The 27,873-nt window shown below is 42.3% G+C and overlaps 1 protein-coding gene across 4 annotated transcripts in view; it reads left to right on the forward strand.

The window, feature by feature from the left end:
• The window catches only part of LOC133134082 (vacuole membrane protein 1-like), a 73,474-nt gene extending 54,967 nt beyond the window's left edge, over window positions 1–18,507 (forward strand). For 2 of the 4 annotated variants that reach the window (XM_061250481.1, XM_061250483.1), the window contains exon 11: window positions 16,114–17,651. In XM_061250481.1, the coding sequence (XP_061106465.1) occupies window positions 16,114–16,411 (298 nt within the window). In that variant the 3' untranslated portion in view covers window positions 16,412–17,651. Of the gene's footprint in view, window positions 1–3,269; window positions 4,762–16,113 lie in introns of those variants that run through there. The other 2 variants (XM_061250482.1, XM_061250484.1) reach the window with 2 other exon arrangements.
• Window positions 18,508–27,873: the final 9,366 nt, after the last annotated feature.

Genomic DNA, 27,873 nt, shown 5'->3' on the forward strand with positions numbered 1-27,873 from the left:
TTTTTCTGATGTGTGGTATTCTGTAATTCAGGCTGGTTTTTTGCATAATGAGTCATAATAGAAAACTGCATTGTGGTTCAGCATTGAATTGGATATTATGGTGGTTATGGATAGTTTATTTAGGCCTTTACCATCCTTTATATTTGACCATTTATTTTGAGTCTATTTGGCAGACAGATGGTTCATCACACATAAAGTGTAGATGGAATTGCAGAGTATGGTGTAAAGAGTAAAATATGTTCAGAATTTTTAAATTTAAGTACGGTAAGTAATATTTGTGATGTCTTTAATTAATACTTCCTCATTTGCAATAGTGAGTTTGACTTGGTAGATGATAGAATGGTTATGGTGGGGTTATAATCTGTAGCTGTATGTGGGAGGGATTGCTGAATGGATAGTCAGTATCAGTATGAAGGTTCATGAGTGGTTACTGTATGGGATGGCATGTGTCGGTGGTATTATGTATTACTGTGCACGTTGGGTATTTCTGTAAAGTTAATCATTCATAGATTATTGCTTGTCTTTTACTTGATGGCACACAAATCCATGCTCCAATAGATTAATCTATTGATAATTACTTAGCTTTTGACAAGTGAACATATTTCACACAAACTAATAATGTTCAGATACTGTTTTGTATTTTCAATATAGTTGATTATTCTTTATTAGCATCCATCTTTGCATTTGGAACATTACACAGATATTGTCTATTAGAATTCACTTGTGATGATGTTGATATTCAATTTCAATACTGGTGGGAATGGCATGCTTTTTAGTTTCAAGTATACATCTGTTAGCTGGATCATTCGTTAGTACTGTATGTCACTGACATTCAATGCAAGTGTCATTTGCTGTCAGTTATGCATTTGAATTTTATATAGCACCAAAAGGCAATAAAAAAGAAACTGAAGAACATTACCCCAGATTACCGCAGTTGTTTTAGGCACCTTCTTAAAGCAGGTTTTTTTATTATTATTAAATGAAATATTTTTCATCTTTCTCTGTATTCGTCGAAAAAGGAAATCATCTTTTTAAAATTGTTTGGTCAAACTTTTGAAAACATCATTATCACAACTGAATACAATAAAATGGCAGCAAATTCTTTGTGAATCGCTGTATATAAGACCCTGTTTGGACCTGAAAATTATGAGCCAACTTGTTTATTAATCAAATTTGTTTGAATAAGGCTAGTTTATTTGATATATTGATGCTAGATATATTTTTAAGTATTGATGAAATTTATGAAAATTGTCTTAGATATATTTTTTCGGTTAATTTCCAGTTTCAAATAGTATTTAGATTATATTTAGTACTGTTTTTTTTAATCTAGAAGACCTATTTATCTGGAGTGCCATACAAACAGCGTATGAAATGTGTAGTTGTTTTCCACACACCTGCAACAGTGTATTGACAAAAATAAATACTAGTTTCCTCAGCTGTATATCAGCAAAATTTGCCCTGTATTTCAAATGTGTGTTGAATAGAGTGTTTCATAAACCAAATATGCGCATTTATAAATGCTTTGTTTTTTGTCTCATCAGGGACAATTAATTTTTTTGTCCATTTTATTTGACTCCTTTCTCTCAAAAACCAAATGCGCTCTAGATGTGAAATAAGAAAGAAAGAATAATTTAACTTGGCCACTATATGATATATTGTGAGGAAATGATAATTTCACTCTTAGCCAGTATAATGGTCTTCAGTTAAAGATTAATTTGCTGGGTCCTACCCGTATATGTGTTCTCTTTTTGTAATTATTATATTTTAAAATGCTATAATTTACTCTTGGATGCTCATAACAGTTTATCTGATGCCACTTATAAAATGGGACAACATTTTATAATATTTTGCTAGAGCTAAAATTTAACTACTATTGTGTAGCATATCCACACTGAGATTCTGTTTTCAATATTGCCAATTTGTTTCGTCAGTAATGTTCATTATTGTTTTGCGCAAAAAGGTTTCAAAACGAAGGGTCTGGGTGCCCCTCGCAGCATCTGAAGGGGTTTAAGGCGTTCATCACCAAAATAGAACAAATACTTCCCTTTAGATTTTTTTTGTTTACATTTCCAAATTTCATAAATTAGCCGAGATGATTTAGTTTCATATTAAATAATCCTTCTCACAATTCTGTGATTATTGTGGCCATTATAATCATTGTACTTTTATGCTGTATTAAATTGCCACATGTGTAGATATTTAGTACCGCATAGCATTAATTTGCTACTTATAATTGCTACAGTTTATCTGATTGTGTGTTAAGGGATGAAAGATGAACCATTCTATTGAAGTTGGGGGTCCTTGACCATAGCATAGTAATTTCAGGGTTCCTTTAGATAAAAATAGTTTTGCAGAAAACTTGCACAGAGCACCCTCTCATATTTATAGCCATAACTATCCATCTACAAATATGTTTTTGCCACATTAGATGTAATGTATAGACTTTTTATGTTTTTTCAGTCAATTACTTTGTGGGGGTCTTTTTCCCCTGAAGCGGTGAGGATCTATTTTCTCAGTTTAGTCAGTCTTTACATCTGGATCCACAAAAAGATCATCTTGAAGGTGAGATGTCTTGGCTTAAAACAACAAAGGGAAGATGTGGGTAAATCTTCATTTCGCAAGTAAAAACTTGACTTTTATGCACACTGAGTAATCATGAGGTGTCATTTTCAGTTAAGAAAATGGGGGAAAAAAACTTTTTGAAACCGTGCAGCCAACCATTGTTTGGTATATACTGACAATTCCTAGGTGTTGAAAAATATTTGCATGTGAATGTTCAAATATGTGTTTTGTTTCTCATGACTGTTCCAAACCTTTATGAATCATAGCGTTATCTACTTACCGAATCAGTACTTTGCATGTCATACCACTTTCCCAAGGTAACCTTTTCTCTTTTTTTATTAAAAAACTGGAAATGTTTTCATGTTCTAACATAACCCCCTAGAAGGTACCAAGCATTCATCACTAGAAAATAAAATTTAACCTGGGGTTCTTTTTAAAAAAAAAGTGTATTTAATTGTTCTGGAGAGGAAAATCTACCATCTATAATATCTACCCTCTAAACCATGATATATATCCAAATTAATATATCTTAATATATACAATTATTTGAACATTTAATTGATTAATTTCAGAAGTGATTGAAATGTATTTCAGGACCAGCTGTTACAATGTACAGTATGACTAGTTTGATATTTGAAATGCTCAGTTTAGATATGCGTTATATGTGACCGTTTTCCCTTTCCGTCATAGTGTTTTTTTTATTGCAGAGTTGGCGGGGGACGGTTGGGGAATGCGTGTTGATGGTAGGGCGTGGGCCTGCTGTGATGTGCCAGCCTTTTGCGCAGGATGAGAATGCATCTCTGGTGAAAGGACTTATGGGAGTGCTGCTGTGCTTTCTTCTTCCCTGGGTTGGCGTAGCGAGTGTTGATCATCAGCTGCTGTGATCATCGTAAAGAACATGTTCCCTGTCTTTTTCCCCCTTATAATTGTGAACTGGAAATCAACCTCTGACACCCCCGCCCTCCAAAAAGTATATACAATGTGATCTCTCGCAACTGTAGGTCTGCAGAATGCGCTGTGAATCCTGGAGTCTTAATCAATCACAAACAGTAATCAGATAAGAGCCTCCCACATTCGCTTGACTTTCTCTGAATCACCCTGAACCAAGTTTCATACACCATGTGAAACAGAAAAAAAAGAAAAAAAAACTACAGCAGATTCTTGGAATGAAAATTTTATTTATCACTGAACATCAGCCCTTGGTTTTAATTGTGATCACCTTGCAGCATTTATGCAAGTTTAAAGACAGTTTTGCCTTTAAACTGGGATCTTTGAGGGTTGCTTAATGAATCTGTGTTTTTGGGCCATTCTAATGGGATCTGACAGCTGGGAATCTGGGTGATGTAGTATCTTTAGCTTGCTGTCTGCTCCTTATCCGCATGTAGACCCTGTGTTGCTCCTGTATGTATATAGTCTGCAGTATTTGCATAGTATACAGATTTTAATAGTAATATCATTTGTATCGTATCTTTCATACAAAAGCAGCTGAGTTTTAAAAAGGTCATTTGAAAAATGCCTTCTATAATTTTGTGGTAGTTTGTGGTAGCCTGTACTGAAAAAAAAATAAAAATGAAATGAACAGAATGCGTATGTTCCTAGCAATTTCACATTACATTTGAAGTGGTGAGTAAAATGGTGCAATCAAACATTATTTTAAGCAGGTGTGAAAGTATTTTTGTATTTTAGGAAAGAAGTTATTCTTTTTGTGATAAAGTAATCTAAAGAAGATCTAATTAAAGAATTCCTGAAGCAGTATAGCGGGTTTATAGACCCTTGTTTCTCTTATGTTCTATGTACACCTGACCTTTCGAAGCATGTGCAAGTTGCTGCCTTTTAAGTGTTTTGTTGTATTCAAGCTTACTCCGCCTCAATATGGGTCTGGCTCCTAACCACTGAATTTCCCAAGCTTTGACTAGCATCAGGTTAGCTCACAGCTAAAGTAGATGCATATTCACAATCCTCATGGAAAGACACAAAGAAAGAGTAGACAGTATTGGCAGCTTATGCGTATGTTTTCTTTTCTTTTTTGTTTTACAGTTTGGCTATAAGAGCACATTTTTAAAAAAGTATCTTGTTCCAGTCTACAGAGAGGAGGGGGAGTGGTGCTGTGAAGTCTAGGCTTTGCATGACCGTTGGATAGCCTGAAGTAAATTACAAAATCTTGAAAGGGTTTCAAATCAGCCCTTGTTCCTAGTTAATGTAACAAATGAAGAGCTTTTTCTAACTGGTTATGTAGGATGGCAATGAGCATCATATTTTAAATGCATTTTAAATATTTAAAATAAATCATGAGGCTGGAAGTAATTCGATCAGAGTTTTTATTTAAATGCATTTGTTTCCGGGTGTTCTCACATTTGAAGTGTACATGCAAATGATGGGTGATGCATGCAAAATGGCTGCTTCCTCCATGCCTAGGCTCTCAGTGGATTTCAGTCTGTAGCTGAGAAGATGCCGTTGTCAGCAACAAAACAAAGGTGGATGCGTTTATTTTCATAAGAATGTGTTCCAGCACGTGCCATTCCTGTGCGGAGAGAGAGACGGAGAGAAGCATGACTACTAGAAGGTTCTGTGTTAGGCAGAAACAGTACCTGTCGAAATACTTGCGGAACCAATCTATCCTCGGAGATGCCTGTTCCTGCCAGGCTTAAAAAAAAACTAGAGATTTGTGTGTAAACAGCATGGATCCCTTCTGCTATTGGTCCTAGATGGTAAAAAAAAAAAAAAAATTTAAAAGGGAGCAAATAAATTTGATTAAAAGCTATTTTTGGGCCGCTTCTTCATTGCCCATACCACAGTTAATGAATTTGGTCATGGGCACTTTAGTGTTCCTGCTAACGGTTACATCTCGGAGAAGAGTGAGCCAGTGGTTCCTATGAACACAGAAAGCAGGGAAAGAGGTTATTGTAAACTGGCTGCCACGGGGAATTGGTCTGTATTACTCATGGTTGAGTAAGCCTGGATTCACGGCAACAGTCACCTGAGCAACAGTCTCTCACACAATGGCGGCTTTGACCTGCCTGCGAGTGTGTAGCGGGGCCTGTGTTTGGGCTTGTGGAGGCGAGGGAAAAAGAAGGGGAAAGGTTGACTTTGACCTTGTACATCGAGGTTTTATGTACAACAACGCAAACCCATTACCGTGCATTGACCTTTTTCCTTGCCTTCATCGTCTTCCTTGCTCCCTCGATTGTGCCTGAAGTTTCGCTCCAGTTGAGAAATATTTAGACTCGGCCGTTGCTCCCGTGTTTGCCGGGGAACCGGAGCATTTCTCTGAATGAGGCTCCGCGCTCTTTGATAAAACTATCCAAAGAATGTGGCCTTTATGAATAGGACGCTGGAATAAAAACAAGCCGGGGTTCACGATCACGCGGCAGGGCCTGGACAGCAAAGCTGTTGTGACCGATGCCGATGGTCGGGGGGGGGGGAGCGTAGGCTAGGTGTCGTATTGTTTTTGAGAAACGAGTCTTCATGGGATGACGGGTTTAGCCCCGTCTCAAACTTTCCTGAAGCTGCTCTCGTTTGTTCCCCGGGGGTCTGTCGGCCGGACGCCTTCCTGCCCCGTTCCGCTCTGACACATTTGTTTTCTGTCTCCTCGCTCTTCAAAAAACCAGCTGTAGTGCGCTCCTTTTGTCCGTTTGCCCTTTTCTGACAGGGCGGTGAAGATTTGTGTTTGTATCGGTAATTTATGTTCTATTTTCCTAGGCTGCTGGAGGAGAAATGTTCGCCGTCAGTTAATTGTGATCGATGCACAAGTGCATCAGAAGTGCATATCCCTGCCATTCTTCTTTTGATTTGAAAAAATATTCCCCCCGTCCAGATTTTCTGTCCAATTTTCTGTCGGCAGTGTAAAGATTAGATTGGTATGCCGGTCTATACGGTCTACAAATACGTAGCATTGCTGTTGCTGTACTGTTCCTGCTCAAAATGCGCATATCAGCCGGCTTCAGCGATGGGGCCCATCAATGAGTTAGCCGCACTTTTTGCGTATTGACTTTGCATGATGAGCAGTGTTTTAGGTGGCAGTGAAACGTGGTCATCAGAACGGACCCACCCGTGGCTGAATGCGTCATTCTGTCCAGCCTATACAACCCTTTGGTCTGAGCTAAACACACCAGTAATGATGTCATGTTTGTTTGTCATGACTTGCTTTTTCTCTGACTGTGTTTAATCATATCCTGAGAACACAATGTCCCCCCCATCCTAACAGTGGCAGCTGTAGGAATAAAATGATACTGCCACTTTGAATATCTGATGCAAATATAAATGCAGGTGTATAAACACAATCGTTCAGTGTTCATAATGTTTGTGGGTAAAAATAACATGAATATTAAAATATTCTTTTTGAAATATCTAAAATATTTCAGGAAACATTTAATTCACTAAGGCACGTTATGGGCTGTTTAAAATTTGTATTCTGCTTAAATGTTCATTTTGGGATATGTGTACACAACAGTTAGAATATACCTGTGTACGTATTAGTGTATTTAATCAAATAATAAGATAATTATAATAATGCACATTTATTTATTTTGAGTATTTGTATTATTTTTGTAGAAAACATAAAAATGGAAAAACATGTTTTTCAGCCTTTTTGGAATGTAAATAAATGATCTATTTTAATATCTTGCACTTCATGTTCGTAAGGATCATAATTTGACATTTACAGACTCAGGAAGTTATCTCCCAAAAAAGTAGACGGAGAAAGATCCTCTCTAAATATTTGCTGAACCAAGCAACAATGTCTTTTGGATTTCCTTTGTATAGACCTTTCCAGTTATCAAAATCTTTTATTTTGCTCGAGATTGAGACTTGTAGATCTAAAAGGCTCCATTTAAAACAGAACATGCAGTTTGGCGGTTATTCTTCAAAGTGCTTTCTGCCTGCAGTGAGACCAGGTTCATCTCAGTAACAGAAACTGCGTTACCGTACTTTGTGTGAAAGGTGAAGCTCTTCTCTAAAATAAACACCCAGCATATCTGACATGTGACACTTTCATTGTGAATCTGAACACATATTCCTACCCGCGCAGTGGATGCAGTTAAGAGGCGTACTGCCAAGGGTATTTTGCAGGCTGCGGGTTCCAGTAGTTTCTATGTGGTGAAGAGAAGGTTTGATTCTGAAGATTCTGAAATGGCTTCCAGGCAAGGCTACTGATGTTTGACTGGTATCTCCGTACCTGGTGTGCTCTCTCTCTCTGGGGCTTATGGCATTGTTTGTTGTTCGGTTGGTGACAGAGCTACGGTGACAGAAGGCCCAGTTTATGCTTGTTTGACTCACAGTGCTGTAGTACACCGGGGCATGTGTGGAAGATCAGGTGCTGCTGCTGAGTCATCCGGTGACTCTGTGGTGAAGGGATTGATACGGAGGCACCAGCCAGCCTCCCCGAGACAAACGGCTGAAACTCTCTCACATCCTCCCTCACATCTGTACACACACACACACACACACACACATACACACATACACAGACACACACACACACACACACACACACACACACACACACATACACACACATACACAGACACACACACACACACATACACACACATACACACACACATACACATGCACACACTCACATTCACACACACACTCACACTAACGCACGCACACACACACACATACATACGCACACACACACATACACACACACACACAAACACAAACACATACCCACACACACACACACAAACACACACACATACACACATACGCACACACACACACACACACATACACATACACACACACACACATACATACACACACATACACACACACATACACATGCACACACTCACATTCACACACACACTCACACTAACACACACACACACACATACACACACACATACACACGCACACACACACACACACACATACACACATACACACACGCACACGCACGCATGCGCACCTACTGTAGTCTCTCTCACACAATATCTATGTCTTTCCGACTCTCACACAAAATAACATGCACACGCTTTCTGTCTGTCTTTCTCACACTCAGACACAGACACACGTATGCACACACAAGCACACGCGCACACATGCGTACATGTGCACATAGTCTGTCTCACAAAGTCTTTTTATCTTCCTCCCTCTCACTCACACACTTTCTGTCTCTCCCTCACACACACACACACACACCCTGTGGTCTCCTCTCTCTCTCACACACTCACACGCCCTGTCTCCCTCACACACGCACACACACACACCCACAGACCCTGTCTCCCTCACACACACACACACACACACACACACACGCCCACAGACCCTGTCTCCCTCACACACACACACACACACACACACGCCCACAGACCCTGTCTCCCTCTCCACAGCGGCCCCCTGTCCTGCCGGGGCAGACCGCTCTGCCGGGCTCCCGCGCCCCGGCCCGGACACCCTCCTCCCGCGGCGCACAGACTGCGCTTTATGTGACGGGGAAATAACTGCCGTGACACGCTGCCGTAATTGCTTCTCCCTTCCTGGCACCCAAGGGTAGCGCCGGGCTCTCCAATTCCCAGCAGACCTGAAGAGAGATGTCATCTCCCCCCAATAAAAAAATGATCTCACACCCACCACCGACCCCCCCACCCTGCCACCACCCCACCCTACCACCACCCCTCCTTCCTCTCTTTGTTTAGTGCTTTGGTCTTGTGAGCAGCCTCTTGGCCTGACCCCTCACTAACAGATGGCCGCGGTACTGAGACCCGATTGGCTCATCAGTTACAGGAGCTCCGTACGGGACAAGCCTCGTGTTTTTAAGATGATGTCATCGGGAAGCCTACTGATTAAGCCCTGGGATCAGCCGTGGCACATGCTAATCCCAGGTGTAGCCACCCCCCCCCCCCCTCGAATGTCAAGAGCTTCAGAATTAATTTCCTTGTTTACCTCACCTTTCTATCAGAAGTTATACAGTAAATCAGCATTTTTTTATAAAAGCGATATTCTGAAATTCTCTTTAAGGCCTGTCTGACTGTCAGCTTTTTTAATTGATATAAAAATCGCCCAGTCTGACATTTACATGCATGCTGTTTACAACTGTATTATGCCCATGTTTTATTTCATCCTGAGATGAAAGCTCACGTGCTCACGTTCAAGCTGATTGTCTTATCTACATTTCCCTGTAATTCCGCACCCAAATTCCAACTTGGCCCTGTGTAACGCATACAACTCTGTCTGACTCCAGAATTCCTGCCACAAGAATTCAGTTGTTTCCACATATTTATTTTACACACATACAGTAGTTGCCTCCAAAATTATTGGCACCCTTGATGAAGACGAGTTACCAGTTATTTGAAATAATTTTCACGTTTTATTTAAAAAAAAAGAAGAAAAAGTATCAATACTTGTTTTTGTTTTATTTGAGTCAAATTGCCCAGAGAAAAAACTTTAACAAGTAACTATTTTATTGGTGTTACAATTATTCACACCACTGTTTCAACTGTTTTCCTGAGGATGACTATTGAGTTGTCTTCTATAGTGTTTTTTGAGATTAGTGAGCATATTATGGGGGATCCGTGTGGACTGTCCTGTTCGATTCATACCTCAAATTCTGAGTCTAAGTCTGGAGGCTGAGATGGCCATTGTAGAACAGTAATTTTGTGGCGAGGTAACCATTCCTCGGTTGATTTTTGAGGTATGCTTCTGGAGAGTACCACAAAAGGTTTACCTCATGTTTATTTGATACAAAACTATTGGCACCCTAAAGATAAAGATGAGCAGCGAAAGTTGTAAGGCGCTGTATTACATGCAACTGTAATCTGAAATTAATTTCAGGTTTTCTAAAAAAACCAGAGCTGGAAAGGAACTTGGTGCAGTTGGTTGTGCCACATGCCAAGGAAATGACTGTTGCGTTTATAAATGCTTGGCATATCCAAACAAGCACTTTCTTTAGGTTTTTTTATCCTTATAGAGTCACGAATGCTGACAGCGCTTCATGAACTAAAAGACCTGTTTAAACTGAAAGAGGATGTATGGATTGAAGGTTAGCCACACTTTGTCAATTTCATGTGAAGAACATGTGTAACTGTTTGCCGTGGTGGTCTGGCCATAAATCAGTGTAACTTATGATGTGTACAGTAGTACCTGCAGCAGCTATGGCCTTCTGTTAAAAAGCGCTTAAATGTATAATTGCAGTTCACCCTGTAGAAATCACATAAAGTTCATTGCCACATGTAATTTAATCTGATAATAAAGAGCCAGTGGGGAGGGTTGTTTTATGGGTGTTTAACATGCACAATGAAATAATTTGGCGCTCTCTAGAGATCACGAGATGTGACCTTTGATGTTATAGTCTGCCTAATACAGGGGCTAACTTTGTTGACGTTTGTTTAATGGTTGTTTTGTCTCAGCGAGGTGTGAACTTTATAAAACAGCCTGTCCTACAGAGGGCATGACCTGACAGACTGCTGTCAATTGAGAACCAAAAAAAAGGAACAACGAGGTCTCCTTTTTTTTTTTTTTTTCTTGTTCCTGGTTAGATTGTCTGCATCGTAAGGTCTGCGGTTTTATTGGACTTTTTTGAGGGTCTTCAGTGCTCTGTCCTGGCTGCGAGCGGCCCCTAACCGCCGGAACCTGCCGGGTTTTTTTCCTTGCGCCCTGCTTCGTCTTCGGGGGTGATTCGGTTAGTCGTGTGGGGCTGCCTCTGCCCAGGCAAAGTCAAAGGTCCATTCTGACTCATCGCCATTGGAATTTGGTCTTAAGGAAATGAACGGTTAAAAAAATGTGACAATCTATTTTTTTTTTTTACAGCAGCAGGAAATGTGTCTCATTAAAATTCGAAACCGTTGATGCCTGCAACTTTTTAACCCCTTTGAAGAGCTGGGGGCGGGGGGGATGGGTGGGCTACTTTGTGATCTTTTCCCTCCAAAAAACTTTAAAAAGCAGCACTCCGCTGACGGTACGAGGAGGTGTTCTTCGCCCCTGTTGTTTACGAGCGCCTCCTGCAGGACAGTAGCGCCGTCACGTGAGGATGAGAAACCGTGTCGCTCTGATCCGCCACGCGTGCCACGTTCAGAAACGCGTAACCAGGCTGATTGAAACGGCAAGCCCACGCAGGGAGGCCTCGAGCCTCCATTTTAGTTTGCCTCTCCTGTGGGGCACCATTATGTGTGGCTCTGCTGTAGACACAGCGGGCAGGACTCTGTGACGCCGTGACTCCATGGTACTGTTTCAGTGGAGTAGTTTTCTGGGGTTTTCTCCCTTTTTTCACGAGCGGGTCTGTGGACGTGTGCGGAACTAGGGTACTGATTGAGTCAGTGCCAGGGCTGGGAACAGAATATGGGACCGAACATCACCCCCCCCCCCCCCCCCCCCCCCAATTCTGAGTCACCTGTCTGTTCTCAGGGCTGACCTAAGACAACAGATGAGCTCATAGGATGCTCAGAAACGAGACGTATCCTTCCCCCCCCCCCCCCCCCCCCGCCCTGTCCTTCTCCAGGCATGTTTCTGATATTTAGTATTGAGAAAAATACAACCTCAGCATTATTGTCACACATTTCAGAATCCCGACTGGCACGTGTAGATGTGGGCACATGCACATGAGAAGGGTGCATTCAGTTTTGTGACTTCTGGTTATTATTTGTGTTGTTTGCCATAGGGGATTGACATACTATTTTCTATACATCTGTGTACATCCCAAAATAAATGCGCCAAATTTTATTTTACTTTTTAAAGTTTTTAAATGTGTTAATTCTAGGTAGATTCATGTTTGTGAAGATCTAGCATTTAACATGCTGCACATTATTGTGTCGTATATTAATATGTAAATGTCCTACTTATAAAGGCGTGTTGAGGATGTCAGTCTGGGAAATTTCTTCTCTGCTTACAGTTTGTTGCCATTATCTTCAAGAAAATGCCATGTTTTCATCAGTTGAAAACTCAAAATTTGGCATTCTGTGTTGGTAAAGCTGTCCAGACTTTCAGCTTTACTTCTGATGCGTTTTAGCTTTGAGTTCATATTCATGTTGTCTATTGAATTTTGGGCATTGTGTACATTTTGATGAAAACTTAACTGAGATTGAAGTGGCACAAAGCAAATGTATTTTGTTATGTACTGTACAATACAGTTGTTACACAGCCATAACACGGAAAACCAAATAAAATGTTGCATATTTATGATGTTCTGATATATGATATAGTATGCTATAGTATGATTCTGTGTTGAGGTTCATGTGGGACTGATTGACCATGAAGCCTTTTTGTGGTAAAACCACAGCCTGTATATAATAATAATAATAATAATAATAATAATAATAATAATAATAATAATAGGGCAATACACAGAATTCACATTGAAATAGAAAGGAATCCAGTTATTTATCTCCTGTTTAATTTTAGTATGTAATCTCTTTTATACATGAATCAATTTTTCTGCTTGAAATCTTCAAATTGACGGGCACAAGCTACATATTGCCTAAATATCTGTATGATATTTTGGATTTCGTGCAATGTATTGAGATTCAACATTACCTAAAAGTAACCATGTTTTGTAGTTTTTTTCATTGTAGTGACTTTTTTGTAGTTTTGTTGTACTTTTGAAATGTGTCTGGGGCATTCTCATTTATTTCAATTTAACTGAAGAAATTCACGATCCTCATTTTTAACTGCTACAGTAAAATGCATCACTCTTTCCCTCTGTGAAAGAACTCAAACTTTTTGATCTAATACAAGAGAATTACAGAATATAAATTGCATATTTTTTTACTTGCTGTTTTATTGATTGATTATTCATTAGTTAATCATATCAAATGTAGTATATGTATTTTGCTGTTACATATAGCTAATTGAAATCTGTGTAAGCCAATAAGTTATATTAAATGATAAAATGATAAAAATATGGCAAATGGAAAAGTGAGTAATGCTTTAGTCTCCAGTAAAACGCCTTTTTGACAAAAAATGTTTTACCAGAATTTATTTCTGCCATTGTTTACCACAGGGAAAGGCTCTGCTATACTATATTTCAGCTGAAATTATATTAATAGCATTCTTATATGATTATATATGTCATTATTGATGATTTTTGTTTTTTGTTCTTTAAACTAAAGATGTGTTATTTCTGTCTCATCGGTGGGGGTGATACCTTTTCACTATTTTCTGCTATCTCAGAAATAAAGGCACAGTGGAGGCACATTTTTGTTCTTTAGGGAACACATTTCTGAATTATTCTGAAATTTACCCTTAAAGTACAATGATATTCTATTTGGGTGCTAATATGTACCTTTTAGATGCATAGAAGGTACAAAGGAATGATGTACTGCTGGCTAGGGGTACAATTTTATGTACCATTTGTTCCTCTATAGGTACTTTTTCATTTCTGTTTTTCTGAACATAGAGGATTTGAATTATTTTCTGTTCTGTTGTGAGCATCGTGAGCTTTTCACAGTGGCTCAGCTTTTTAAGTCACAGATTTTCCACTCTCCTTTAGATCTCCATTGATAACAATTTAATCTTTTGTAGGCCTTTACTTGTTTTTTGAGATTTGAATGGTCACAATGACATAAGAGATTGAATAAAAATGGAGATGAACGCATTTTATTTAAGAAATGCACAAACCACCAAACAAAGAAGGGGGTGGGGCAGACTCTTGGTTTCAGCATTGAGGTTTATTTCTGAATGCATGCATATACAAGCATGCACATTCCACAAATACAAAAAAATCCAGGTACTCACATTTTTCATTATTGCTTCTTGTGAAATTGCTTGCCATATTGTATGGCTTCTGTGTCCAAGGTATACATTTTGATATCTGAAGGTGGAAGCATGGAACAGAGACAGAACTGAAGCAGAATCCAGCCAGTGCCAGTGAGGTTCTTCATCTGAATGTTTCAGACATTTCCTGTGCCAATTTCTCGACAAATAAACAGCAAAACAAACAAAAGGAACAATCTTCAGTGTCTGAAGACTTGCCGTTAAATGTGGGGTCTGGTGGTTACCCGTTCTCCTTGAAACTCCTGAACCATGACTCGCTCTTACTCACTGAAAGTAGACTCATTTCGAGAGACATTTAATTCCCGCTATCACTGAAACTCAAGAAGTTTGTGGTTTAGCTTTTTGTTAATTCCTTTTCATGACTGGGTGATTAAATCTCACTATATTCATGTGAAAATACTTTATCACGGAGTTATGGGGTTACTCACAAACACGCCAAGAAGGTAGTTGTGCCATACATGCTCCTTGTTTAAAAAAAATGGCTGGATCGGCTGTATAGGAAGAAGTTGAGTTCTGGGAAGTTTCGGGGGCGGGGAAGAAATCTATAACATTAATTTCTTTAAATCTTACAATACTGGCTGTCTGTAATGCAGTTTCAGGTGACTCACGATGACACATCCTGATTTCTATAGGTCGTTTGTGGATGTTTGCTGCATCGTCCCTGGTCAGTCATTAGGTGGCAATTTCATATTTTTTGTGCCATTGTCCGTGTTAACAGCAATATTGTATGAGGAAGGGTGACTCGCACTTTCGCACTGTGAGGAAGTCTTTGTGTAATGGAACAGAGTCTTCATAGCCAGGAATTAACACAACGACAGAAGATACTCATCGAACGTCAGAAATGCTGTACTGTACATAGTAAAAAAAATAGAATAAAACTGGGAGCTTGAAGGACGTTTTTTGAGCATGTCAGATATAGATATTAGTAGTGGAATGGTTTTATTAATGGTTGTGATGATACAGAGACTGAATTGAAGGTCCATAGTATTGTATTTGTTCTGAGATTAATCACTAACTCCTGACTAGGGAGGGATGGGCCACTCCGTGTGCCAGTACGTTTTTTTTTTTTTTCTCTTTTTCTTTTTTTTTTTTTGAAGAGTGGGGGGGGTGGCCGAATCTTCCAAAGGCTTTCCTAATATGGGCTGTCTTATTCGAACACACCTCCTTTTTCCTTTCAAGAGGGCAGGGCGGTCCCTGCTTCAGCCAGTGATGACACAAGCACGACTCACTTCCTCATTAATTGGTCGAAACCAGTTCTTACAGGAACCGTGGGTGATAAATGTGTGAGTTCTGAGAAGTCATTCATTTCCCTGCCTGCGCTGTAGAGGAGCACTGCAGGGGACATGCGCTCTCCACCAGCGAACCGCCAACTTTTTTTTTTTTCTACTTTTTTTTTCTCCCTGTTTTCTCTTCTTTGTTTTTTCTCCTTTTCTGAGACGCTTAGGAAATGTGGCTCTCAGTACATCTTGTACTTATTTTTTTTTCTTTTTCTTTTTTTTTCCTCTAAATTCCTGTCCCCTGGGATGAACTGTTCTGCTGCTCGGTCCTCCATCCCTCACTCCCTCCCTCCCTCTTTCCCTTGCTCGCTCTGTGGGGAGGACCGGTACTTCATGTGTTAATTGTAGCAAGCTGTATGGAGGGAGGGGGGAGTGGGGGGAGGGGGGGGGGGCACGGCACGGCATGATTTCTTTGTTGCCGTCCCAGTCTCTGAATGGTAAGTAGTGTTGATGTAACTTGCTTTGTGTGTGTGTGTGTTTTCTCTCTCTCTCTTTCTCTCTACCCCTATCTCTCTCTTTCTCTCTACCCCTCTCTCTCTCTCCCTGCCATTGGCCCCCCCAGTGCTGTCCCCTTACTGGGGGCCTCTCTCCAGAAGCCCTTCAGGGAGTACCTGGAGGCTCAGAGGGCCAAGCTTCACCACCAGGCTGGCGAGGGATCCCCCACGGTAAGCACAGGCTGCCGACGCCCGCTTCTTCTTCCTCCCCTACCCCCCTCCTCATCCTCCCTTATCTTCAGTTATTTTTATGCGGTCTGCCTCCCATGTAGCTTTTGTGCAAGTTTACATAAGCGCTCGCTCGTTTTGTTTAAAGGGGCGCCTTTGGAAACGTCTGTCAGTTCACCTGTGCGGTGGTTCGTGTAGTCGCGTTATATATAGTCTGTTATATTTGACGCGTGAGCGTCCGCGTAGCTGTCGCAGGCTGCGGCGTTTCGGGAGCTAGACGGGGGCCGGGGGCCCGGGGCCGGGGGCGCGGGAGAAGGGGCAGACACGGGGTCGGCCCCAGGGTTGCTGAGTCATACGCTCGACGGGCTGTGGGCCTCCGGAGGAGACTGAGACTCCCACGTGCCTCCTCACTCTGCCAGGGAGAGAGGGAGAGGGAGAGGGAGGGAGAGAGAGAGGAACAGAGGGAGAGAGAGAGAGAGGTTGAGAGAGAGCATGGGGAGAGAGAGGGAGAGAGGAAAGAGAGAGAGAAAGAGAGAGAGGGAGATAGTGTGCTTGTCAAGGGCCGTGGAGCTACTGAACAAAAGGACAGTTATCTGCCTCTCTGAAGTGTGGCCATGTACTGAGAGAAATATTCATGCAAACTTTTTTTTAAAAGAAAAAAAGAAAAAAAATACGCATAAAACCAAAACAAAACCGGAGTTGCGAAACACAGGGTTCAAGCAGTTCAGCGCGATGTTCTGTTTCTCGTAACATGAACCCCCTCACCCCACCGAAGTTAAAGGAGAAACACAGGACGAATAACTTCTGAAAATAAAAGATTCCTGTATGTATGAGAGAGAGAAGGAAATGTGTTTTAAAAGAAAAAAAAAGAAGATATTACTTAAAAATCTTACAGTTCGTTGAGGGATTTTTTTTGTCATTGAATCATTTGTTCTTCTGTACGCTTCAATAGCCTCAGTGAGCAGGGGGTGTGTGAGTGTGAGTGTGTGAGAGAGTGTGTGAGAGAGTGTGTGTGAGAGAGAGTGTGTGAGAGAGAGTGTGTGAGTGAGTGTGTGTGAGAGAGAGAGAGAGAGAGAGAGAGAGAGAGTGTGTGAGTGTGAGTGAGTGAATGAGTGAGAGAGAGAGTGTGTGTGTGTGTGTGAGAGAGAGAGAGAGAGAGAGAGAGTGTGTGTGTGTGTGTGTGTGTGTGTGTGTGTGTGTGTGTGTGTGAGAGAGAGAGAGAGAGAGAGAGAGAGAGAGAGAGAGAGAGAGAGAGAGTGTGTGGTGACCGGAGGTCTCTTTGTTCCCACTTGGCAGGGGGAGAGCTGGCTGTCCTGGTTGTTGGAGAAGGTGGTGATCATCATGGTGTGTTATTTTGTTTGTTCTGTCATTAACTCCATGGCACAGAGCTATGCCAAGCGCCTACAGCAGAAAAAGTACTCTGAGGAGAAAACAAAGTGAAGACTGAATTTATATCATTTCACTTCTCATTTCTAAAGAAACAGGAAGAAATTGCTCCCTGTTTCAATTAATGCACATGACTAAACTAGCACTGTTTAAAGTGTGGGCATATTTATAAATGTGTATTTCTATTTTTATTTTCCTTCGGTAGTGCCGCACGTTTTTGGTTTACAGTGTTCCAGACATAATTTATAGCTGAATGTCTTCGTGCACTTGCCCATTGTATCACTATTTTAAAAGGATATTTCAGTGGATGTGCTGCAAAGATTCTCAAGTGTAATAATATAAATACCATTTCAGGCATTATGCTGCTCGTTGGCAGCAGTGAGAGAGCTTGTTGCTGGCACTAATACATGTACTTGTTGTTGCAAGCTGTTATGCAACATAAAGTGGGCCAGTTTTCCCTGGAACTGAGCAGAATTGTTCCTAAGTAGACTTGATTTATTTAATAGATGTATGTCATTATAGCCTGCAGTTCGCAGAGGCTACGTTTAGTTTTTTTGTGTATAGTGTGAACAGTTGATATGACCATATTTTCAAGTAGTTTTTTTTTTGTGGCTATAATATTCAGCTAATTTGTGTGTTCGCACTGTTCTTCAAGAATAGCAATATCAAAACGGATATACATGGTACTAATCAGGTTGCACACCCTGTAAATAATCATTTTATTCGATTATTATTTCAAAACATTTTTGTCTCTGAATATATGGGGACAAAAGTAGAAATGAAAGGGAAAATAACGACTACTGTAACTATTGATTTGTACTGGTTTATAACTGTACATACTGCTATTAATGTCATTTTTAATTTGTACATTTAGACTGGCCTTTATAAAACAAACATGAATCATTTAATAGCTTCATTGCCTGGTTGTATTGTGTTTTAAAAAGTAAGGAAATCGACGCAGAATTTCAAAAGTTTAAATGTTGTGTTTAGATTCACCATGCTCTCCTTTTAAGACGGCGAAAGGGTGAATGGATTATTGTGCTGGTGTAGTATTTTGACCCCAATTTCCATTGAATTTGAAACGAAGAGAAGGCGGCAGTTGATTTTCCCATTGTTCTGACTTTGGTACAGAAAAATAGTGGGTGTGGTGATGTCACAATGGATGTCCTCTCTGCCTTTAGCAGATTAGCACTGATTCAACCTGTGCTAGTGAAAGCTATCTCCTGTAGCTAAGGGTGGCTGAATGTACTCGCGCAGAACATATATTTGTGTGTATTAACTTAGTTTATGAGTGTAGTCTCAGTCCAAACCTTACGTGTATGCGAGCCGATGCTTTGTATTTCCATAACAGGAGGCGACTTACTGTACACAATGTGATGTCATTCTCCATCTCCCCCCCCCCCCCCCTTGCACTTGTGGGAAACGTATGCCTGCGAACAGGGAGAGGATCCAAGATTTTTTTTTTCCCCTCTTCCTCATAATTGCTTGTGAAATGTTTCCCGGCACAACGCCGCTGTGGTATGTTGGAAGCTTGGCGGGATGCAGCCGAAGTGGCAGGGATTTCTTTCAGGCCAGTAGCCTTTTCCTTTACCTCAAGTGAACCCAGTCACTCTCCTCGCGGGAAGTGCCTTAGCGAGCGGTAGGTGGGAGGGGGGGGCGGGTGGCGGTGGGGGGGTAGTGGGTATCGGAGAACGCTCTCCATTAATTCGAACCCCGGGTGGCATGCGAAAGCTTTCGGTTTCTGGCAAACGGTCGCTTGTTTAGAGCGGGCATTAACTGGTGAGGGCTAGGGGGCCTGGCTGGATGAAAGAGCTTCGGTAAGTAAAGGCAGACTCGTGCTTCTCCGCTCGTGCTTTGTAGGGTCTGAACCGGGGTCTGAACCTGGGCATTGTGTCACCTAGGCATGTTCCATCACACTCCCGTTCTGTCAGATAGCTTATCAGACTGGTGTTGGCTGTTACACTGCATGGCGACAACAGTCTGTAGGCTGTCTGACATTTTGGGCTTTTTCGTCTGACCGACATCCTGTTCTTTATTATTTATTTTACCCCTCCCCCTGCACCTCCTTTTTTTTCAAATTATTGTGAGTCAGTTCCCATTTTTAAGTGTTCCAGACCAGCGTAAGGTCCTCTTCTCCCTTGACATGTAAATCAACTTAATGGCTGACACTTAGTAAAACTGGACAACCAAACTGTTGTTCGTAAGTGCATGTGCGTGTGTATGCGCATGTGTGCACATGTTTGTGTGTGTGTGTGTGTGTGTGTGTGTTTGTGTGTGTGAGTGTGTGGCTGTGCGCAAGCAGCTATAGTTCTGTGAAATACCCACCTCCTGCTTTTCCCAATTGTATCGTTCGTTACTGTCCTATGAAATTGGCTTATCTGCTGCCGTAAGCTCAGCTCAGTCTTCTCGAATTTCCTGAATGGAGAAAGCACACCTTATTGCAACATGTCTCTTGTGACACAGGGGTTGGTGTGCCATGCAGTACCGCAATTTTTCACTTCCTTATTATACTGTTGCCCAATGTCTGCTTTGGTTTTTCTGTTCAAAAGTTTTGTTAAGCTCATTTTTGTCTGGGGGCTTCTGTCTGTAATGGTATTATGCTGGTTCATTTGTTGTGCTTTTTTTTTGCTTTTTTTTTTTAACTTTTTTTTTTGAGGTCATAAAACAGCACAGACAGGGTGAGTTACCTTTGGAGAAATTACTTTGGGAGAAGGTAATGTTTCTGGCCAGTCTCGATGGGAAACTTTTTTATTTATTTATATTTGAATTTAAGGAAAAGAAAACTTTGAATAACTGTGGAATGGCTGTTTTGCCTGCCAGTCTCGGGAGTGTATTTTTCTTGGCTGTTTTTGGGATGTCCTGTTCCACAAGGAAGCTCCCTCCAATACTGTATGAAAATTGACTGTGTAAGTATGTGTGTGTGTCACTGTGTGCGCATGTGTTTTCCTTTTGCTAAAATAAAGAGTTATACTAAAGCTTTGGGGACCCTGTTGTATTATTTCTTGTCTGGTAACGACGCGTGACCCAAGAAGGCCCAGAGGTTCCACAGCGAAATTCTCACATCACCAGGCCTCTATTTGGACTGCAGGAATCCTGCTGCAATCGGTCATAACCAAGGCACCGATCACCAGACTCACAGCACACTCTCCCTCTCTCTCTCTTCCCCTCTCTCTCCCCCTCTCCCCTGCTCTCTCTCCTTCCCTCTCTCTCCCTCTCTTTTTCCCTCTCTCCCTCTCTCATCTCTCTCTCTCACTTAAACATATTCACACACACACAGACACCCAAACTCTCCCTCTTCCCCGCTCTCTCTCTCTCGTCTCTCATTCGCACTTAAACACATTCACACACAGAAGGACAGAGGCAGTGTGCTCACTTAAACAGTTCAAGCAAAATGAAAATTGTCATTATATTCCAGTAATTAGTGGTGATTTCAGTGCTAATTTCACATTAATTTTAAGGGTAAACAATGGGACACATTCATCTAACGCAAGCGAATGTGGAGCCTCATCTGGGATTCTCAACACAAAAGAATAAACCTGAATTAATTTTCATCATCCAATAATTGTGGATCTGATCCACAAAGCAGGTCTGTACCCAACCTAACCAGGTGTGTCAGTGGGTGTCAGGAAACACAACCCTTTTTTACATCATACACTCTGGGATCCATTTCAGGTTAAGCCTCACTCCCAGTATGTTGTAGTCATCCTTGGGTAAACAAGTAAATGATGGGACACTGCATACTCCCCTATAATTGGCACAGGTAGGTCACATGGGGAGTTGGACCAATCAGAAGAGGGCACATTGTGTGTAAAACTAAACGCAACACGTCCCACTTGCCTGCCTGTTGATATTTGCTTGGGGGAAATACTAGTGACGTAATGTTTGCCTTTGAGAGCGAGCTCGACTGCAGAGTTCCCCGAGATAACGGATGTGTGATAAAAAGCGTTCCTGGCTGTGAGTTTACAGCGGAAACTGACGTAAAACTTTTTTTACGGAGCATTACGGGGTATTCCGACGAAGAGGTGCCGATTTGCATCAGGCCTTTATGTTAATGAGATTCCGTTCTTAGAAGCCTCGTGATTAGAGACGGGCAGCGCATTAACGCTTTACAACCGCCCGATTCATGCTGTCCCGGCAGGAATGCTGCTCGTCCCACCCGCAGCCAAACTGCCGCGTGCGCGAGGCACAGCCGTGAGCTTTGTGACTTCCCCACTGAAAGCCCTGCTCTGTAGCACACAGCTGAGAAACACAAAAGGGACAAACCCTGTCGTTATGGCAGTTATCTTCATTGTGTCGTATTCATTTATTTATTTACTTCATTCATATATCCTACATACGGTTCGACAGAACCCCCCCTTTGTGGAAGCACCTTGGCATCAGGTGAAGGGTTGTAAAGGTTTATAATATGTTGGTTTTGTGTCAATGCAACGCATACAAAAGGACCCATGTGGATATTGGCGATCTGTGGCAGTAGCAGTGGCAGCTGCCTGTAGGTCAGACCAATATACATTGTCTCAAAGTAAGAGCACCGATTCAGGATTGAGGCTATATGATTGAAGCTCACCACTCCTGTTCTGAGAGGCTGAATACAGGGCTGAGACCTGACTGCCTATATCTTGCTACCCAGAAACACAAAAGCTCCAACTGGAGAACATGCGGCTTCTTAAAGCTAGCAGTTATTACATCATTTGACTCTGATGTGGTTTTGTACAGAAGTGGAAAGCAATCAATACGCTGTTCCCACCAGAGAACCTGCAGACATTTAACATTAAGTTTTAGGGCTTAAGTTAGGTGGACTTCTGCAGGCTTTAATTTTGTGGTGACGTGTGATGATACGTCCCTTTAAAAGTGGCATAAACTTTAAAAGACTACCCGCAACCCCGCTCTGAAGGTCGGGCTCCGGTTTGAGACGATAACCCTGAGGCCTCCCTCCAGCCTCCGCCGTGCGGCCTGGCCCGACCTCAGCTCGACCTCAGCCCTGGAAACCACAGCCGGGCCTTCGGAAAGACCGAAAGGCCGCTTCACTGACTCGGTGACCGTGGAGACACCTGTGGGCCGGCTTTAACCAAGGATGATGTCACAGAAGCGCCAAGGCCGTTTCCACCCCCGCCCCCTCAGAGCTGTGTGCACCGGTGGTCATTGGTGTGACTGTCATGGAAACAGTCCGTATGACTAAGCCCAGCCCACTGTGTGGTTCATTCTCTCACACTGCCTGATTGAGGGGGAGGCTTGGCAACGCGAGCCTGATGTATCAGTGGTGAATAACCGGGCTCCAAAGGCGAAGACCCTGACCGACATTTAACACGTGGTCTGACGCAAAGCCTCAGGAGGACGTTGAGTGCCCTTCAAGAACAATTCTGAATGCTTCCCTGGTAACACAGATCATTTTCAGCCGAATGACGAATTGTTTGTTAATATTGGCATATGTTAGTAACAGCCAGTTTCGGTTTTTATTGCCCCGGAAACAAAAAAGGGGGAAAATAGCGAGGTACTAAACAGAGCTATTACATGCACATTCCGTTCCACCGCTTTTGAAAATCTCAGAAGCGGTTTGTCACTCAGTAACGCACAGCTTCCTGTTTTTAGCCAGTCTGAGCGCTGTGTGGTACCTGTTCCTGAGGTGATTTTATAACCAGTTCCTGGTTTTGTAACATCATGGAACCACACAAACCACTTCACCTTTAGAAGACCGAAACTATTTAAATGATGTGATAATGTTTATGAAGGAATGCAAACCCAATGTAATGATATACTAGGAATAATATGACTTGATGTCCCTTAGATAAGAATACAATGTGTTGATTAGTAATGTAATTGAAGAGGTTACAAGAGTTACAGTGTTGTGCTTGTCATAAAAACAAGTGGTTGTCAGAAAATGCTTAAGCTTTGGCTTTCAAGCCTGCTGCTGAGTACTATAATTGGATCCATGTCATGTCTGTACACATTGCTAGCTGCATATAATCAGTTTCTCCATTAGATAAGTGTGGGTTTCATTTAAAACTGGAAAGACCACAGCATTGGTTTCACTTGTTCCAGTGAGCACACTGTGCTGAAATGGCTTTTATTTGTCTGAATGACACAGAGAATAACCACTTCTAACAGACTACAACAGAGGCAGACTTGGACTTTATGTAAATGGTTCCTTATTTGTGGGTGAGATATATGTATCTGTCACATCTCATGCATCAGCTGCCAGAAGAAAATCTGGAAGATGTCAAAACAGGCAATGGACCACATCTTCACAACATCTTCTCAGTGAGACGCAAAAGCTGAGCGTAGTTGCCGTGAGGCTCATCACAAAGAGAAAATCTTCATAATGTGCAAGCGTATGAACATGAAAATCATTCCCAACAGGTAAACGGTGGCAACAAATGTAACCTCATTGTCCTAGGACAGCCTGTAGCCCAAGTTCATGTAAGGTTGGTGTAGCCACGATAAGATCCGCACAGCTGTTGGGCCCTTGAGCAAGGCCCTTAACCCTGCAATGCCCCAAGGGAAATTGTCCTTTGTCAACTGTAAGTCACTTCGGTTGTCATATGTGTCATTGTAGTAGAGTGGTCAACAGTAAACGATCTTGGATGGCAATGGATATAAACTGGATGTAATGGCACCAGATCCCTTTCTCACCCATCCAGAAAAAGCACAGTACATTCCTGGCACATGGTGCCCATACAACCACCGTTGGCTCCTTCATTGGCCCTGTCAGAGAGTTTGCACTGAGAGAGCTAAATGTCTCTGGAAAGGGGATACTGTGGATGTAACTGTACACACCCTGTTCCCTGTGACCACTTCCCCCCTCAGCCCCGTACAGCTCATGTGTACATCCCTTGGACTGAAGCAATCGGCATGAGTGGTTTTCATGGGACGGGAGTGATTCATCCACCCCACTCCCCCACCCATCCTCCACCCCATCCTCCGTCCCCACGGCCTCTCCACATTCCTAACATGGCCCCGACTGACACAGTGTTCCTTGTTGTCTCGGTTATCTGCGCACTCGGATCTTCCGTTGGCCTGCGTCCTCCGCTCCGTTCCCGGATGTTGACAGCGCACCCTCTGTGTTGCTTCATTAGCTGCGTCACTTTATGTATTTATGCGCGGCTTCCAGAAGGCGTGCGCCCGACCTTGCGCAAGAACATTCCTTTTTCGCGGGCCTCCCAACGGCACGCACGGGGCTGGCCCCCTCCGCCCCGGAGCGGGAAGGCACCTACGGGTGAGGGTGCGGAGGGAGACACATGCTGGCCCTCACCTGGAACAACCTGTCCCTGACTAGGTGCCAACGCTCACACCTCATTGAAAGGGCCCTGGAACACAATAAAGTTCAATTTGAGTTTGTTTAATTACGTAACATTCTGTCGGGACCGGTTTGACTAAGAATGGAGAAGCGGTGAAGTTCACAAGCTAGTGCCTCGTCAGAGCCGAGCGTTTGACTCGGCTCATCTGGACGAAGGACTAGAAGACACCCAAAAAAAGTAAACAGCTGCGTCACGGTGGCTTTGTCTTTGTGCAAATAATGGCCCTCTGGAAAGTCCCCTTATCCACTTATTTGCAAGTTAATGTGCTTTCTCACACAAAGTGTGTCAGAGGCAGAAAATCCCCAGCATGATTTATTCATCTGGTCTAAAAGAGCCCCCGCTTTGGCAGGAGGCCGGGAGGGAGAGAGAGAGAGAGAGAGAGAGAGAGAGAGAGAGAGAGAGGGAGGCAGAGAGAGGCAGAGAGAAGGAGAGAGAGAGAGGCAGAGAGAGTGAGAGTGAGGCAGAGAGGGCAGGATCCCTGCTGTTAAATCCAGCTATGCCAGCTTTGACCAGCTTGAAAATTCAACAGGTCTAGCTGGGTATGAGCTGGTTACCCAGCTAGTGCTGGTACTGTAGCCTGTCTGAGCTGATAGCTTGTTAGCTACCATCTATTTCAAAACATAGCTTGAGCTGGTCAAACCATGTCAAGCTGTGAGCTGGTCTGAACCGGTTAACCAGCTACCAGCTGTTTCAAAACATCGCTTGGGCTGTTTTTTCAGTCGGGATAGGGACTTTAAAGTGCCAGTGAGGCGCTGCCTAACTCATCTCCAGGTGGCGGCCTTTGATTTGAGATCCGCAGGTCTCCAGAGCCTCACGAAGGCCTGTGTGTGGGTTTAGGCTTGTCCTCCTACATGAACGGACGGGATAGCTGTAAGAGGAGACACCATGTTACAGTGCAGCTGTGTGATATTACATTACAGCTGTTTAGCTCATATCCAAAGAGACTTACAGTTGATTAGACTAAGTAAGCAAGTAAGTAAAATCTTATTTATATAGCACTTTTCAAAAACTAATTGAGTTTATAAAGGACAAGCAGGGGACAATCCCCCCTGGAGCAATGTGGGGTTAAGGGCCAAACAGATGCACGGATCATATTGTGGCTACAACCACCAACCCTATGGGTCCCAGTCATGTACTTTAGCCACTAGGCTACATGCTGCCCATAATGCAGTCTCAGTATTAGGTTATAATCGTATGAGAGGAGACTCAGTGTACTAGACCTATTTGACTGGAGACAATTTACCTCAGGAACGTGAAAATGTCTTGGACGCTCCTTCAAAACCTCACACTGAGTGGACTGATGGACAAAGGCCCTTTCAACTGATGAGCAAACGCCTCAGAAATGTCAGCAACAGGCCAGGGCCTGGATTTGTGGAGTTGGTCTTCTGTGGAGGATTTCTGTGACTTAATTGTGTGAACTACACTCTGTAAAGAGTTCACCCATGTGCTGTATGTTAAAATAAGTTGCAATTAGCCATGTTAAAAAGCAGTATAATATCTTATTATAGGATAACATTTACATTGCAGGAGATTCACTTAAAGAAATCCTTCTATAATTATTGTACATAACGATATTGCTATGCTTGTCTGCCTAAGATGCATGGCTAAGCTTTGTTTACATACATATAGAGCTTCCTGTGACAAGACCCACCTGGAAGTCAAATTGGTTAGCTTTCAGTGGTGGCCAACTTGGGAATCTCCTTATGTCTGCTAGTGCCTTCTGCTGGCGCTTTAGTGTAAGAACATGCCCCCCAACTTCACTTCCCAAAGAATACCTGAGGTGGCAAACTCTGACTGACCTTCTGTTTATTGTTCAATAAAAATGAAGTTGACTTGAATAAAAATGCCGTAACTTATTACAATACAAAATGCTGCATGCATGATTTAGAGTCAGGGTGTCCAATCTTTTATGAGAAAGGCCAATGACAGACTATGATTAGTTGAATTGGGTGTTGATATGCTAGGCTAAACCAAAAATCTGCACCCACATCAGCCATTTTGGGGAAAGATTGGACACCCCTGATTTAGAATAAGTCACAAGATCTGCTTCTATTCCTGCTACTGCAGGTAACACTCCTCAAAAGGTGCTACTAACCTGGGCAGACTGAAGGCCGTGCTGAGTCATTGGGCCTGTTGCCTCGGTGTATCCCTGCACCCGTGCGTGCGATGAGGTCGCTCTGAGGAGTGGCGTTGCACTGGTCATGTGGGAGGGTGGAAGGTCACTTATTTTTATGACACGGAGAAGTGCGGTGACTCACCATCAGCGTCCGAGCACTCAGCACGTCATCTCGCTATGGGAGCCGGGAAGACACTGGGCTGGATGTCTCACCCGACCTTCCCTACGGCTGTCTTATGAGGGGCACACACAGGAGACACCCCAGACATTTCCTGTCTGGGGTGCAGGAAACTAGACCAATGACAGATGCAGCATCATCCTTATCTATACACAGATAAGGGCATTCCTTAAAAACCATCACCTTTATTTGTCTCTGATAAAAAAAAAGGAGCAGCACGATTTCTCCTCATAACAAGATCCGGTCCTTCTTTGTGTATTATTATTGCAGTACTGTGGATTTAGTTTTTCACTGTTTTAAAAAAAATATATAAATAGTAATTAGAAATTGTACAGCGATTTGGTTGACGGTAGTCATTTTAAATGTGATTTATAAATAAATATGACTTGACTTGACTTCTTATTTTTCCTGTGATGGTGCTGCCTTCTACTGGTTGTGATTGGCAAGTACGAGTATTTCAAAGTAATATATGAAAATATATATTACGAAGGATTTGGAACTTTATGTTGTATTGTATGTGCCTCTGTGTCGGCACTGTGTAATGTTCGTGCTTGTATCTAATCTGCCGCCTTCTGTGGAAACATTCATTAAAGTTTTATTTACTTATTTACTTATTTAATCTTTATTTATCCAGATAAGGCTCAATGGGATAGTACATTATTTTGGAACATTAAGGACTTTACATAAC

Source organism: Conger conger, chromosome 7, assembly GCF_963514075.1.
Source record: "Conger conger chromosome 7, fConCon1.1, whole genome shotgun sequence".
NCBI lineage: Eukaryota > Metazoa > Chordata > Actinopteri > Anguilliformes > Congridae > Conger > Conger conger.